General features: G+C 43.1%; 1 protein-coding gene across 1 annotated transcript in view; it reads left to right on the top strand.

The window, feature by feature from the left end:
• Positions 1-14,267, top strand: part of LOC143210263 (homeobox protein Nkx-2.4) — a 42,926-nt gene that overhangs the window by 21,651 nt on the left and 7,008 nt on the right. The window contains exon 4 of the mRNA XM_076426972.1: positions 7,385-7,471. Within this exon, the coding sequence (XP_076283087.1) occupies positions 7,385-7,471 (87 nt within the window). The remainder of the gene's footprint in view (positions 1-7,384; positions 7,472-14,267) is intronic.

Genomic DNA, 14,267 nt, shown 5'->3' with positions numbered 1-14,267 from the left:
TTTCTTCGTGTATCAACCGACTTCGATGAAATTTTCAGTATGTGTATAACTAACATAGATCTACAAAACATACATTTTAAATTTTCATTAAGGGCCAAAATAAAAAAATTTTTAAAAATGCGTTTTTCATTTTTGCATGTAACCTTGTAAATGATAATTTTCGGAAAATTTTTTTTTGCACATCATTTCATAAACCGATACTTCTAATTGATTATAAAACATCAGGTCGTTTGGTACAATTATAAAAAAGTTATTTTGTTTTAAAGGGCGTTCGAATACTTTCATTATACCCACTGTACATATTTTAGCATTATTTCAAGGTTCAAAATCACGGTGCAGAGTAGGTCGTTGGATTCGTCTTGACGTCAACTACAACACTGTGATGTTAAAAATATTTATCGTTATTCAAAAGATCAATATGACCTTGACATTCTCGTAAACATTTTTTAAAATTTTGTGTATTGTTATTCGTTTCCGTTTCTAATTTTTTGAGAGCCGGTTTAAATCATGAGTTCAATAAAAGCATCCACTCAGATCTCAATGAAGTGGATTCTAAAATGTGTAGATGAAAATTGATATGTAAGAGTTTTCTTGAATGGAATATTCTAAATAAGAGAATGTTTATTGTATAGAGAACGAAAAGTGTAGAGACTTATTATTTATTTGCAAAGAAGTAATCCGAGAGTCAATATTACCGTCAAATTGACACGCCCGGTTTGCCTTTAAACGGATCGTGAAAGCTTGTGCTTCTGGCAATTAGCCTTAGCAACGTGTCGACCGGTCCCCCGAGCTTTTCACGAAAAGAAAAGCGTCCACGGCAGGCGGATTCGCATGAACGCTTGCCGGAGGCGTTTCATTTACCTGGGTTAACCGCGTGTTAATCAGAAGTTAAAGCGAACCGCCCCGTCGCGTCGGCCCGGTGTTGAGTAAACTTTGGGCCGGACCCCCGCGGGCCCCGTTGCCTTTTTGCATGGCTCATTCTTGACCGAGTCGAAGGTAAACAGGGCCCGTGAGGTACCTGAACGATTGATCTGTGCTCGAAGGATCTCGTAGCGGAGCCTGCAAATATCCTCCTATGGTAATTCAAATCCCACATATTAAATATAATTTAATTGAATGATTGAATTTTTAAAGTGCATTTCGAAGGTCCAGTTAAAGGATAATATTATCTTGCAATGAAAAATCCACTCAATAAAAAGCTGAGCGGAAACAGATCTAGAAATCACGGTGTTGTTGTTGGTTCAAGCCGGAAATATTTAGAAGAAATTGTGTGCTCATTTGCGAGACTCTAACGTTACGAGCGAGGAAAGAAATGTCGATTTTCTTTTCCTCCCTCGGTCAGCGCACACCAGTTACATCCCTATCTCGTTCAACTTTCTCTGTTTACATACCGTGCCGTTGCGGGAGCGATGGACGAGCGGAATGACGGACGGGCCGGGTCGGATCGGGCCGTTCCCTTGAAATAACAATTCCCTCCGACGATTCATCCCAGCTCCGTCGAGCACGTTGCTCCCTACTGATTCAGATGATTCAGGTATCGATGGAAATCGCCATTGTTCGCTCGAAGCGGGACACTTTGTGGAGTTGTGCGTGCCGTTGGGGCAATTCTGTCGATCTTCGATGCAACGCGCTCTCCTCTATGTACATATAATTTACAGGAATACGAGTGAACAATGAAAGAATTGTTCATTGAATAAGGAAGAGGATTTAATAAAGGTTTTTGACCAGTGGTAGCGAATGCGAATATGAACTCTCCAGTGAGAAGTTGAAGTTGTTCTCCACGCTTAGCAGGTTAATAATATAAGAGGAGGTCGAAACTGTAAAGCGATTGCGCCTGAATCGATCAAGAATTCGGATCGACACCTTGCTCGACGATACAAGGTGCTCGCCGGCGAGGAAGACGAGTAAGGTACGGCGACACGCGAAAGAGGAGAGAAGGCAAGAACGCGTGGAAGCGAGCAGGCTGTTTGTAGACCTCTCGAAGTCGCCGCACGCCCGAAACTCCGTCGGCTTCGACGAGTGGATTATCGGTGGAAAAGGAATTAACGAACGGGAGCGGCGAGAGAGTACTTCCCTCGTCTAGTGGCTCTTCGTGGCTTTTAGATAAGGTCTCTCAGCCCTACGCATCGGCCGCCGCGACACAAAACACACGCGGAAACTCGCGCGACCAAGGGCTCCGGATTCAAAGCGTTTCTCTACTCCCCTCTCTCAATCTCTCTTCTTTTCTCTCTCTCCGTTTCTCCTGCTTTCTCGCCAGAGCTTGTCCCAACCTAGCGAGAGCGATCCGTCTTCAGGGATCGTTGTTGATTCACGCCTACGGGCAACGATTCCGCGCATTCACCGTTGCCGAGAACGTTCCGAGGCTGGGAAATCTTCGAGGAGGAATTGTCGGTGAAGTGCTGTCGGACGAATCGCGAGTGATCGCGGGATATTCGTGTCGAATATACTGCGGATATTTATGCGGATTTAGGTCCTAATAGATTGGCTCGAGGGGTCGACGTTAAATGAGATTTTATTGGTATTCTACTTCCATTTATTTATAGACTGCATTGTGAGAAACGTATACACTAACAGAAATTATTATGATTCTTCCTTAATTAAATTAATATTCAATTAGTATTAAACTTTTCCAACACTCCACATCGCTACGCATTATTGTTTACCAAGAAGCATTTTTGACAATAAAATTCTTGAAGTCCGTCCGGGGGTAGGAGATCGCGCAGATCTTCGCTGGTTAAGGCGAAATAGTAAAGAAAAGAAGCAGTAGATCGAGCGATTCCGGGAGAGGACAAAGGGTGAAATTAGAGGGATGTGTGAAAGGTACGGCTAAGCCCGATTTTTATCGCTGGAATCAAAAGCGAGGACCGACCTACATATATGTTGCTCGCCTGTAACCTCCTACTTGAGTGGGCTGTAACCCGGTGCAGTCCCCCCTGCCCTCCACCCGCCCTCAGCAGCCCCCATTGTCGAAGTTATGCACGCCGAGAATGCAACGAAAGCACTTTTAAGGGGTCCCCGTGCAGCAGACCGTGTCTCGAGTGCCCGCCACCGTCTGTCTAATTCTTTGAATATTAGCGGGATCGGCCACCCTCGAAAATTCTTTCGTCACCCTTCGCGGTCGCCGCCTCACGCGTGCCGCTCGAATGCCAATCGCGTCTGACCCCAGAATTCACCAGAATTTCCTGGTACATCTTCCGTTTCCCTCAGAACTCTCCAGTGACTACGGTTATGTCTTAATACATGTCGAATACACGTGCACGTCATTTGCGAATCCCCATAATATTACAAAATTCGATCTTCTAAATAGTAAATTTGTTAGTTAGTCTACCTCGAATATCTCTAGCCCAATTACTCGTGCCGGACGTTAAAAAAAAAGGCGCTGTTTAAATATCAAAAGTCCCGTTTATCTGTTCGTGATAGGTATTAGCCACTCGAAACGTGGCGATGTTAGCACCGCCGGCAATATTACGGCTAGCAAATCCGCGTTAAGGATTAAATCGGACAGAACGGGGTCCATTGTCTTCTGCCGCGGGCGACAATGCGCCGCGATCAGGATTCGCGCCCCTGTGAACACTGCATTATGCACAATACGGATTATAACGCGCTCCTGTCATAAGCAGATGCCCGATCTCGATCCGGTGCTCACGGCCGGCTTCCCTAATCGCGTTCAATTGCCGTAAAAGCGGTCTCGAGCGTTGCTTCCTACCGACGGAACTTCATAAAACCACGCTTTCCTTTTCGCCACCCTGTAGAAATCGAATCCGATTCTGCTCGTCAGTTCTCAAGTTCTCTGCAAATTCCCCTCGTGAAATTAGGCGAAACATTTGTTATATTTCATTTGTGGATTTTCACAAATTTTTGTCTCAAAGTCTCAACACTACACTCTTATACTAGCTATGCATGTTTTTAGTTATAAATGGTCTCTGCGGATTTTAATAAAAATTGTCTGCATCAATTGAAGGATATACTGGTTACGTAGACATTACGTCGACGTATTCAACCGCACAATTAAATCCAACTTTCAATTAATGTAACTAGACTACGGATCTTTATTGCAAAATAAAAATGTTCTTCATCAATTACAAGGTTCTGGAGCCACATAAACATTGGCTACTTCCCTTAATACTGTTAACAGGACAAATGTAATGTGTTGATACTCTTAGATTCTTTTAATGTGTTTACTGTTTAAAATTGTGGCTGCTCATTTCTGTCATAAACGCATGAAATTCGCAGTCTAAATATAACATAATAGCAAATTTTAACATACTACAATATTTTCTACTTCTTTAAATAATTCTCCTCGCATGAGATCAATTATTTATTTCCTGACATATTTCCTGACATATTTATTTATTTCCTAACATATTTCCTGATATATTTATTCATTTTCTGACATATTTCCTGACATATTAAATATGTCAAATAGTAATAATAGTTATAGTAATAAATAGTTAAATAAATAAATTATTTCGTGACGTATTTATTTATTTCCTGACAATCGTATCGATCGGCTCATACAAACATACTTTCTACTTTATATATTAAGAAGAAGAAGATTACATGTATCCAAAGAGTATTATCATGTTAGTATTATTATGTTAGTCTATTTATTTTACATTTGTCAATTCTCTTTGGACCGAACGCCACGGATAATGATTACAACGCAGAACTCTTTCTTAGGAGCGCATTGTTTCTATTCTTGGAGTTTCAAAGCTTCTAATATAATATTTCTGAATTACGAAAGACGTTTACGCCACTGCACTTTCAGCCGCAGGTTCTTTGAGACTATTCTTCAGCGTGTAACGTTTATTCTACTGAAGTAACGCTGCAAAGTGTTACACACTCGCGGGTTTTCTTCAACGATCTTGGTTTCCTTTGCTTACACTCGGATCCCCGAGGATTTCTTCTCGAGAACCCACTCGGTCCGCCGGCGCAAACGTTTGTTGCTTGTTCTTGGAAATATTTGACATTTTCTTGACAATTTAATCAAATACACCGCCAATCGAGGATTAAAGTAACAGCAGCGGTTTTAACGTTACATTCGCAGTGAACATAGTTTTACACCGTCAATGAGCTTCTGTACCTTTATAAAAAAGCAGAAACACTGTGGAGGGCTATTCCTTTTCAGTTTGTTCTCACGGCATCACATTCCGTTACTTCACAGATTAATGATGATAATTAAAACATTCTGTCACTTCGCGTCTTGGTCAACCTGTAATTTATAAAATTCTGAAGTAAATTCAGTGTCACGTGTAATTTATTGAAGAGCGGCTGGGAGAGTACACGAGTAATATAAAATGTGCAAATTAATGCTGTGATAAATATTTTAAAGAAAACAATTTTCGGTAGTTCAACAGTTTACTGTTTTCTAGTTATGACGTTGCGATAATGTAGAAATACTCATTAAATTACTCATTAAACATATTAAGAAAGAAAATAAATTTTTATTTCACTCCAATTCGTTGCAATTCAGGTAGAAAATTCTTATTTTGCATAAAAATCTGCAGTCAGCTTATTACACAGCCTAATATTGGGTTGGGGACAAAGTTTCTTCGTATTTTACTGCAGAAATGAATCAAGTTTCTCGATATTTTAAATGAAGTTTATTAAATCAAGTATGTGCCGTTGTGATCGATCACCTTTTGCCATTTTTGAGGTAAAACCATAATCCCGTCACTGTAAAAAACTGTAAAAAACTGCGACACGTGATTTTCACAGGCCTCTGTTGAAGTAAACTTCACATCATTAAGAGAGTTCTGTAGAGACCGAAACAAATGGTAGTCTTATAGTGCAATATCAGGACTATACAGTGGATGCATCAAAACGCCAAGCTCTCTTAATTTTTGAGGGGTCGCCAAAGATGTCGATCCATTAAATTTTTAACTCATGAGGCACTCAAACATCGAGCTGTTTTTTGTATCCAGTCCTCTTTAAATGATTTAAAACTGTTTTGTGGTCGATTTTTAGTTCCTTATCGATATCACGACTGCTAATGTACTGGTCTTGTTCAACTGTTTGCATGATTTCATTGACCTTTTCAATGACTGGTCGACCAGAACTAGGTGTATCTTTGATAAAAAAATTTCCTGATTCAAAACGCTTAAACCAACTTTGTGTCACACGTACTGATACTGTATCACGTCCATAAACATCACAAATTTTTTTAGCAGCTTGAGTCGCATTCTTTCCTTTTTTGTAATAAAATTTCAAAATGTATCGAATTTCTTCTTTATTTTCACTCATTTTCAAGACGTAATAACTTTTGACTAAACAAACAAACATCACAATTTCTTCTTTGTAATTACTATATGATATATGAACTTTCCCCAACCCAATATTTCACGGTTGAATGAAGTGTTTAACGTTGCGATTGGAACGTAGTAATATTTGTGCAAAAACTGTGAAACCTTATCCTGCAATTATTACGTTCAACGAAGAAAGCAGGTTCGAATAATCGCGTCAGGATCGAATAAAAATGTAGAGCGACGGGAGAAGAATCAACAAGGATAAAAAAGATCGGTTCGGCCCGAGGAAAAAATCGGCCTCCCAGCGATCGGGCGAAACTGAACGAGGCGTTAAATCCCTCTCGAAGAAATAACAGACTTATAATAACTGTGGATTATGGATTTAGGAGACCGTGGATAGTTCCAGGTTGCTCGAAACGTATACACGCGACAAAAGGCTTGCGCTCGCTCGCCCCTCTTGAAAAAATATTTGAGTTCCTACCTGACGACAGTTCGCGCGCACGAAAATGTCTGGACGACCATGCCGGGAGAAAGAGAGAGAGAAGTAAAAGCGAAAATTCGATTGGACGGCCCTGTGCAGTTCAATCTGAACACCCGGGAATTTCACAGAACCGAACCCCGGTGGAGTATCGATCGCCGCCAATTTATTTATAAACAATTATTCGTCGCGTGCCATCGGACAAACAGGGATTGCCGATGTTTACGCGAGTCCATATTTCTGCGCGCTGATTTATGCAACCCTTGAACAGAACTTCTACAACGACCATACATATTTCACAAGATTAATTTACAGTGGGACCTCGATTATCGGAAACTCCGATATCTGAAATATTTAATATCCCAGCATGCTTCAGATGTAAATAGCTCAATCTGAAGCGATGCATATGCAACATTACGTATTGGACAAATTAAAAAAATTGAATCAAGTTTATTTGGTTCGGGTAATTGCGGTTCTACAAGTAGGTTTTATATAATTACGGAAGTTAAAAATTGTCCGCATCAATTGCAAGAGACAGATACCAAATAGGAAGTTCGTTCTTTACGTATAAATGATAAAAATTAACTAACGAGTACAAATTTTCCCAAGAAACAGAGATCCCAATATACTAAAATTTCTAAACCATTGCTTTTCGTTGCAGGTGAAGATATGGTTTCAAAATCACCGGTACAAGTGTAAAAGGCAAGCGAAGGAGAAGGCAATGGCGGAACACAACGCTCAAAATCAGGTAACTACTTACTGGAATTGGAAAACAAATGATAGAAATAGAAACATTCGAAAGAGAACTCGCGGAGAAAGGGACTCTGCGTTTCAATTAAATTCTGTCTTCGTCTCTGTTACTCTTCCACGCGGTAATACGCGATGCCCGATAGATCGGATTTGTGTGAGGGATTTCAAAAAGTCGAAACAGACACGACAAAATATCGAACGTTTCGAAATGAAATGCTTTTAAATGAAAAATGTTCCGAGGTCGCGGATGGGGGTGGAGATTGGGGGACAGACTCGCTCTCTCTCTTTCTCTTTCTCTCTCTCTCGCAAGCGGATCCTCGCATCCACATCGTATTTCGTTTCGAGTGGGCCACTCGACCGGCTCGAAGCGATTCTGCATTCATTTCGTTATTCCATCTAAAATTTTTGCCTGTGTAGCGGTCCGTAGGAACGCGCGGAATCGTCTCTACCCGTGTTAAACACGTAATTACCGACGAACGTCGTCCCTGGTATCGTCTCTCCTCTCTCTCTCTCTCGCCTGCAATTTTTTCCATCGATTTTGTTATTCTATCTTCTCCTTGATTCTTTATTCGCAGAACGAGCGACATTTTGTGTAAGTTACGTCAGCGTTTAACGACGACCAACGCCGGATGGAGGTGAATTGAGCGCGCGTCTTGCTCGTCGAGTGTTTGTTACGCGAGACAAATCCTGAAAATTCTTTATACATATTTTGCTTGCCCGCCGAGTCCTTCAATGCTCGACTCGGAAACGAGGATATCAATGTCGCGCAGAAGTATCCCACGCAGAGTTTTAACAAATTCAAGATGGCGAGGGTCTGCGGCTGTCGCGCAGAGGATGTCGGTTCTATCCGAACATCAAATAAAATCTCGGAAATTCTGTGGCATTCTTTGAACAAACAATGATGCGTCTACATTCATTGTGAGGTCGAACGAAACTCTACGGTTTTACGTAATTTCATTGATTGATTGCATAATCTGTTCCGTCGGTAGAAAATGAATTTTAAAAACGTGACAATGTTGATTCTGTAAAGATTTTTGTCCAGACAGTTTGATTGACACTTTCGACTGACGTACCAATGATTAATAAAATTTTACGAAATCAACATAATGCAATACGATAGTCAACGCGTTAAAATCACCAGGAAGGAACAACGGAAGAGGTCCTTGTGCTTTTAATTTCTAGCTGGATCGTAGGGACGCCTGCAATTATTATTTTAATACGTCAGACTTAACGCGTACCCGCGGAAGCCAGCGAACTTCTGATTAGAGAGCCACCGATGAATTTTAACCGACGATTCATTCACCGAACAAAATCGAGTCAAGTTTCACTTTGTGGCGCCTCGGGGTCACGTGGATCGTTCCTCCCTTCCACGTTCTGCCACTCCCCTCTTCCCTTTCATTCTTCTTTTCCTCTTGCATTTCATCGATTCTAATAATGACACGCCAGATTCCCGTAGATATCGTAATTGCGAGCTCGAAACGTGCCCTGTCTCGATCTCGTCGCACGCACCGGCGAATACGAATCGGTCCTCGAGCTCTCCGTCGGGTTCTCTCCTTCTCCTTATGGAAGAATAACATTCAAAAGAGACGTCAGAAGACCGGCGATCGTCCCGATACACGCTGATTCTCTGCTCACTCCCCTGAATACATTACGGAATGCGACGAGTATGCGGGATCACGGATGCCCCGGCATGCATTAGCGACACAAATCGTTCGATTCGCGGCCGCACGGCATTCGCTGCTTCAAAATTGCTACCCTGTCTGTTGAATCCGTTCCTGCCTCTTCGATCGCAAGCGCAATTCTTTCCTAACTCGCGTAGCTTCTAATCTACTACCCCTGGAAAAGAATTATTCGATCGAGCAACTCGAAGGTCTATCATTATGTAATTATTCATATTTTCAATGTGGAACATATTTCCGAACGACAGAGGCAGACGCAATGGTAATGCAGACAGTACCTCGCTCTTTCTCTAATAATTTTAATTGCTATGTATTGACATTCGTGAATTAATTCAATTTTTCTAGAATTTTAACTTTCGTTTAACTGCAATTATGATTTCAATTGTTTCTGTTTCCGTTTTACGTCATTTATATGTTACTTTATTCTCCGGAAATCACTTTGTATTAAAATTCTTCTTCGGATCGTTGTATCTTGATCAAAAAGAGGCTCAAGGAGGGTTGTTGGTGACGAAATATTTTTCCTTAAATGTACAACTAGAAAGTGATAACATAATTAGAATTGCAGCATTCCGCAGGTCATAATAACTTGTGTTTGCACAGCCACAGACACGATTCTGTGAAGTCTGTAAAGCAATTAGTTACTCGAAGCGATCCATGCGCCCACCATCAACCAACACAATCCTTCGGCTTGTTCAACCATCAGCTTACCAAAAGATCAACTTGCTAAGCCCAGGCTCAGCGATTCTAATCTACGTTCCCGATAATCCTCACTTACCATACGCATCTATGCATCTACGCGTGTACGTGCAATATTATACCGGTTTATTCGTCGACCGAATAAAGTCGTGACTCCGAGTCACGACAGAAACAGAAATGATTCTTCCATTAATCAAACAATTCGCCGACGTCTAAACAAAGCGTCCGGAGGTCGTACGAGCGACAGAAAATCATTCCCATGTCAATACATCCGTCGACTATTTGCTTGCCGTCAATTTCTTGCGTAGAAACGTCGTCGGTCCGTCGCGACGGTGTGCGATGGTTCTCGGAAATGTTTTTCGAAATCCCGCCACTTCGTTATCGCTTTTCTCTCTGCAATTCTTTTTTTTTATGTGTGTTCCCTCTTTTTCTCTCTTTCTATATATTTTTTTCGTCCCTTTCTCCCCCTCTCTCTCTCTCTCTCTCTCTAAATTCTTGCCGGGAAATATTTTCGTGAAATACGCGCGACACTCGACAGAGGATCCCGTCGCGTTTCCGATTTATAAGCGGATCCGCGAGCGCGTTTTTCCGCGCGTGCCATCGAAATTCGATGAAAACGCGCGCGCGTTTCACAGTTTTCCACGGACGAAGCCGGTTTTTCGCGGCTCGCTGATCCAAGTCATTTACCCGGCCCCACTTTGTCTCTGTTTTCAACGTTGAAACGCTTCCAATTGCAGCGTATCGGATTCATCCAAATTTCGCTCACCTTTTCATCGATACTGTTTCGAACGGCATCCTTGAACGATGATCTTTAACCGAACTGCGCAATGGCGGACGCGAAGCCTACCAAATATCAATTGGAATTAATTCGAAAATGTTCATATCACCAAGTAGGTTTAAGTTAATGGGGTATAACACCATGCAAGTTTCGAATTATTCGTAAACATTTGCTGTTTCGTTGATTCATTAATTAAATTGAATATTTCATAAATATTTCCCATAAATGCATAAAACCCGTGCTCTGAAGATTTTCTTTCTGTCGAAACCGAGTTTACCCGACTAGCGTTTCACCTCGGAGCGTGACGGATTAGACCCAGTCACTGTCCAGCAATTGTGTACGCGGCGCGCCTAAAGAAGTTTTTACTTAAAAAAAGCGGGATCATCCGCTCCAATTTAAATCGCGCTCCATCGGAAAGCTGTTACAGTGATACAGTGTCTTTTCCAGGGTCGAAAGACGAGTTCACAGGATCGCGATCGATCATGTCGGCGAATCTCGGCATTGTCGTCGACAAGCGGCGCGGCGCGGCGGCTCGTAAACACCCATAGAACATTAATGGTGCTGAAAGTTATCCGGCGGCCCGATCTGTAAACCGTCCTCGCCCCTCGATTCGTCCACGCCAGGACGAGCAGCCGCCCCATAATTTACTCGTTAGTTTTTCGTGGCCCCTGGTGGACTCCCATTCATCCTTTTCTCTCGTTCTCTCCTCCCTTCTCTCTCTCTCTCTCTCTATCTCTGTCTCTCTCTCTGTGTGTCCCTGTCAGCTCTCTCGCTGTCCTTTTCTCGGCCGAAGACCCCGTGGTCCTGCTTCCTCCCACAGTCTCGATTTCAATTCCGTGGCTTGTTTACCGTTCCTCCCCGACCGGGCTCGCGCAGAACTACCGTTCCCATTATCTCGATCTGCTTGCCGATACGTGTAATTTGCGTGGCCGGGCTCGCGTGCACGCACCGCAACGAGAAAACAGCCGCGACGGGCGTGGTAGTTGTTGCCGAACGCTGTCGAAGCACAATAGAAACCGAACGAGCAGGTCTGCAGAAAGAGATGTACCTACGACTCGGGAACACAGGATTCCTTCCGGTTTTTTAAGCCGCGCGACGGAAATTCGCTTATTTTCCGTGTCCCGATTCTTTGTGTCGAGACCCAACAAACGCCGCGCCGCCGCGCCGGAAGACTAAAAGTTGCAGTAAATTGCCGTGATCGAACCGGAAATTGAAGAACCCACGAATTATTACACTATATTGAATCCTCAATTTCCTTCATTTGAGAGCTCCGCTGGTTGTTCTTCTATTGCCCTGTCGACCCGGAGCCATTGCGAGCGAAGTCGACACGAAATACAACTCGTTTCTCGCGGATGAACAAATCAACTTTGTGGTCAGTTTCTGTTCAGTGTAGTTGTAATAGTTGTGTCTAGTTGACAGAGAAGCACTGACTATTGCTATTTGGAGCTGAAGTTCTTTTGAGTCACGATTGATCTGTTCCAACTTTTCAGGATTATTCGTTTCTTGATGTACTGTAGTTTGACGTTTAAACGTTAGATGAGAAAAGACATTTCTATTCGACCTTTGTGCCTTGCAACTGATGCAGAAAATCGTTACTTTGCACAAAGATCGGCAGTCCAGTCATCAAATTTAAGACACCCAACGCAACTGCTGTGATCAGCGGAAAATCTCGAAAAGGTTCGTAGTCTCGCGAAAAGGATCTAAGGATCATTGTAACTATTCAAATCGTTGAAGTTGTTTCTCGCGGCCAACAGTTAGCAGAATTAATCGTCTAGCGAGCAGAAATCCCGAACGACGAGAAGCCGACCGCGTCGTCGACGTCGGCGACGGGTTGGCAGCCGGAGCTCCGATTTTTTCCCTTTTTTTCCCCCGTTCTTTCGTTTTATTCCATTTCCTCCCCTCGCGGCGGTAAAAAATTTCAAGTGGCAGCGCGAGCGAGCGAACACGGGAAAAGGATGGAGACAGAAGGAAGCTGGTAGGGTGAACCGACGAGAAGGAGACACAGATGGAGAGAAAAGCGGGAGAGAGAGAGAGAGAGGAAAAGAGAAGAGAGAGGGAGGTATCCTGCAGGGGAGCGCGGAAACGGGTGCTCGAGGACCGGTCGCCATCTTGCCATGGGTACAGTCAAGCACAACACCTGGACGCGAATCCGGGTTACCAATACTCGTATTGATATCGATTAACCTCCCCCGTTCGAGACGTGGGATGTCGATCTTCCGAATAAAACCGCCGGCTCGAGGCTTCGTGACCGCGACATTGTCTTACGAATCCGTGCACGTCCAATCTGGACGCCATCTTGAATATTCAAAAGGCGTCGAAAGTGTCGTCCGACAGAGAGATACGACAGACATTCGAAGCAATTTTTGGTATCTACTTTTGTTAATCGCATTAGAGCGCTCGAGCAACGAATTAATTATAAGTTAAAGTAATTAATGCTCGGATCCCCTCCGGTTCGAAGAGGCTTCCGAAAAGTGTTCGAGAATGACTGCGAATGGAATCGACATAGTTAAGGTTTTTAATCTTCGTTGAAGCCGGGGGGAAATGTAATTAAAATGGTGGATTACTAATTGGTACACTTAGAGTTTTAATTGGGATTGTCTTCTTGTCCCGCTGCAACTTTGTGAAAGTGGAACGACGCTTCCAAGAACAGGACGGAGACTTTACCTGACAAATGAATTCTGAGTCACTCCGTCGTATAAGGCGCTTGTGTGTATTATAGCTTCTTCGCAATTAGAAATGATTAGTGAAATTAATATTATCCAATTTTTTTAAATAATTCATGCTGTGCTCGTTTTATTTAACAAGTCGTTAAAAATTAGCACCGATCAAGGAACTGCCTTTGAAGCACATTTGAAGTAAAACGTGTGTATAAGGGAGTAGGCGGGGAAAAAATTGAAGAGAAATTCGTAGCGTAAAGGGTAAAGGTGCAGAAAGCGTTCATAGTCGACTTTCTTCGGATTTAGAACGAGCCTGGGTGGGTACCGTTCAATACCTTTAATAATTGCCGACGGGGAACGAGAACGACGTGTATATACGCGAAATAAGTTGTGCTTGAAGCGGCGGGTGCTTGCTTGCGGATCGAATATCTAAATGCGGCGAGTTCCGCGCGGATGCATCGTCTCCCGTGGTAAAACACTCGTCGCGGTGCCGACCGGGATTGATGTAATTAACTAAAAAGCTGGCCTTCCGGCGAAGCCACGGCGTCGCGGCGCCCACAAGTCCCCGCGACGCTCTGTGTCTCGTTCTTTACAGAAGCCTCGGCCGAACAAAGACCGCGGGAGGAGATATTTAAAAGATTTCTGCCGGGACCTCTCGTTTCCGCGACGAATGGAATTCAATGGGCTCCGGTAAACGAGGAAGTGGGTTTTTTTCAATCTAATAACCGATGTTTTTACCGCGAGTGTAATTACATTAGGTGGTTTCTCTCCCTTTCTCCGTTACTCCCGACCTTTTCTTTCGATAACCGGCAAACACGGCTCGCAAGCCCCGAGAAAACCTCGGGGAAAATTGGATCGGCGATCGCTACCTCGATTTTCTACTCGATATGTTGTTCTACGTTTCATCATTCCCGGTTCACTCGCTTCGATATCTATGCTCTAAGGACACAATCTCTTCCCAATCTTACGTTTTTAATTGCTTAA

This window comes from Lasioglossum baleicum, chromosome 7 (assembly GCF_051020765.1).
Source record: "Lasioglossum baleicum chromosome 7, iyLasBale1, whole genome shotgun sequence".
NCBI classification, from domain to species: Eukaryota; Metazoa; Arthropoda; class Insecta; order Hymenoptera; family Halictidae; genus Lasioglossum; species Lasioglossum baleicum.
The sequence above is the reverse complement of the archived record's forward strand: the minus strand, read 5'-3'. Positions and strand labels throughout refer to the sequence as shown.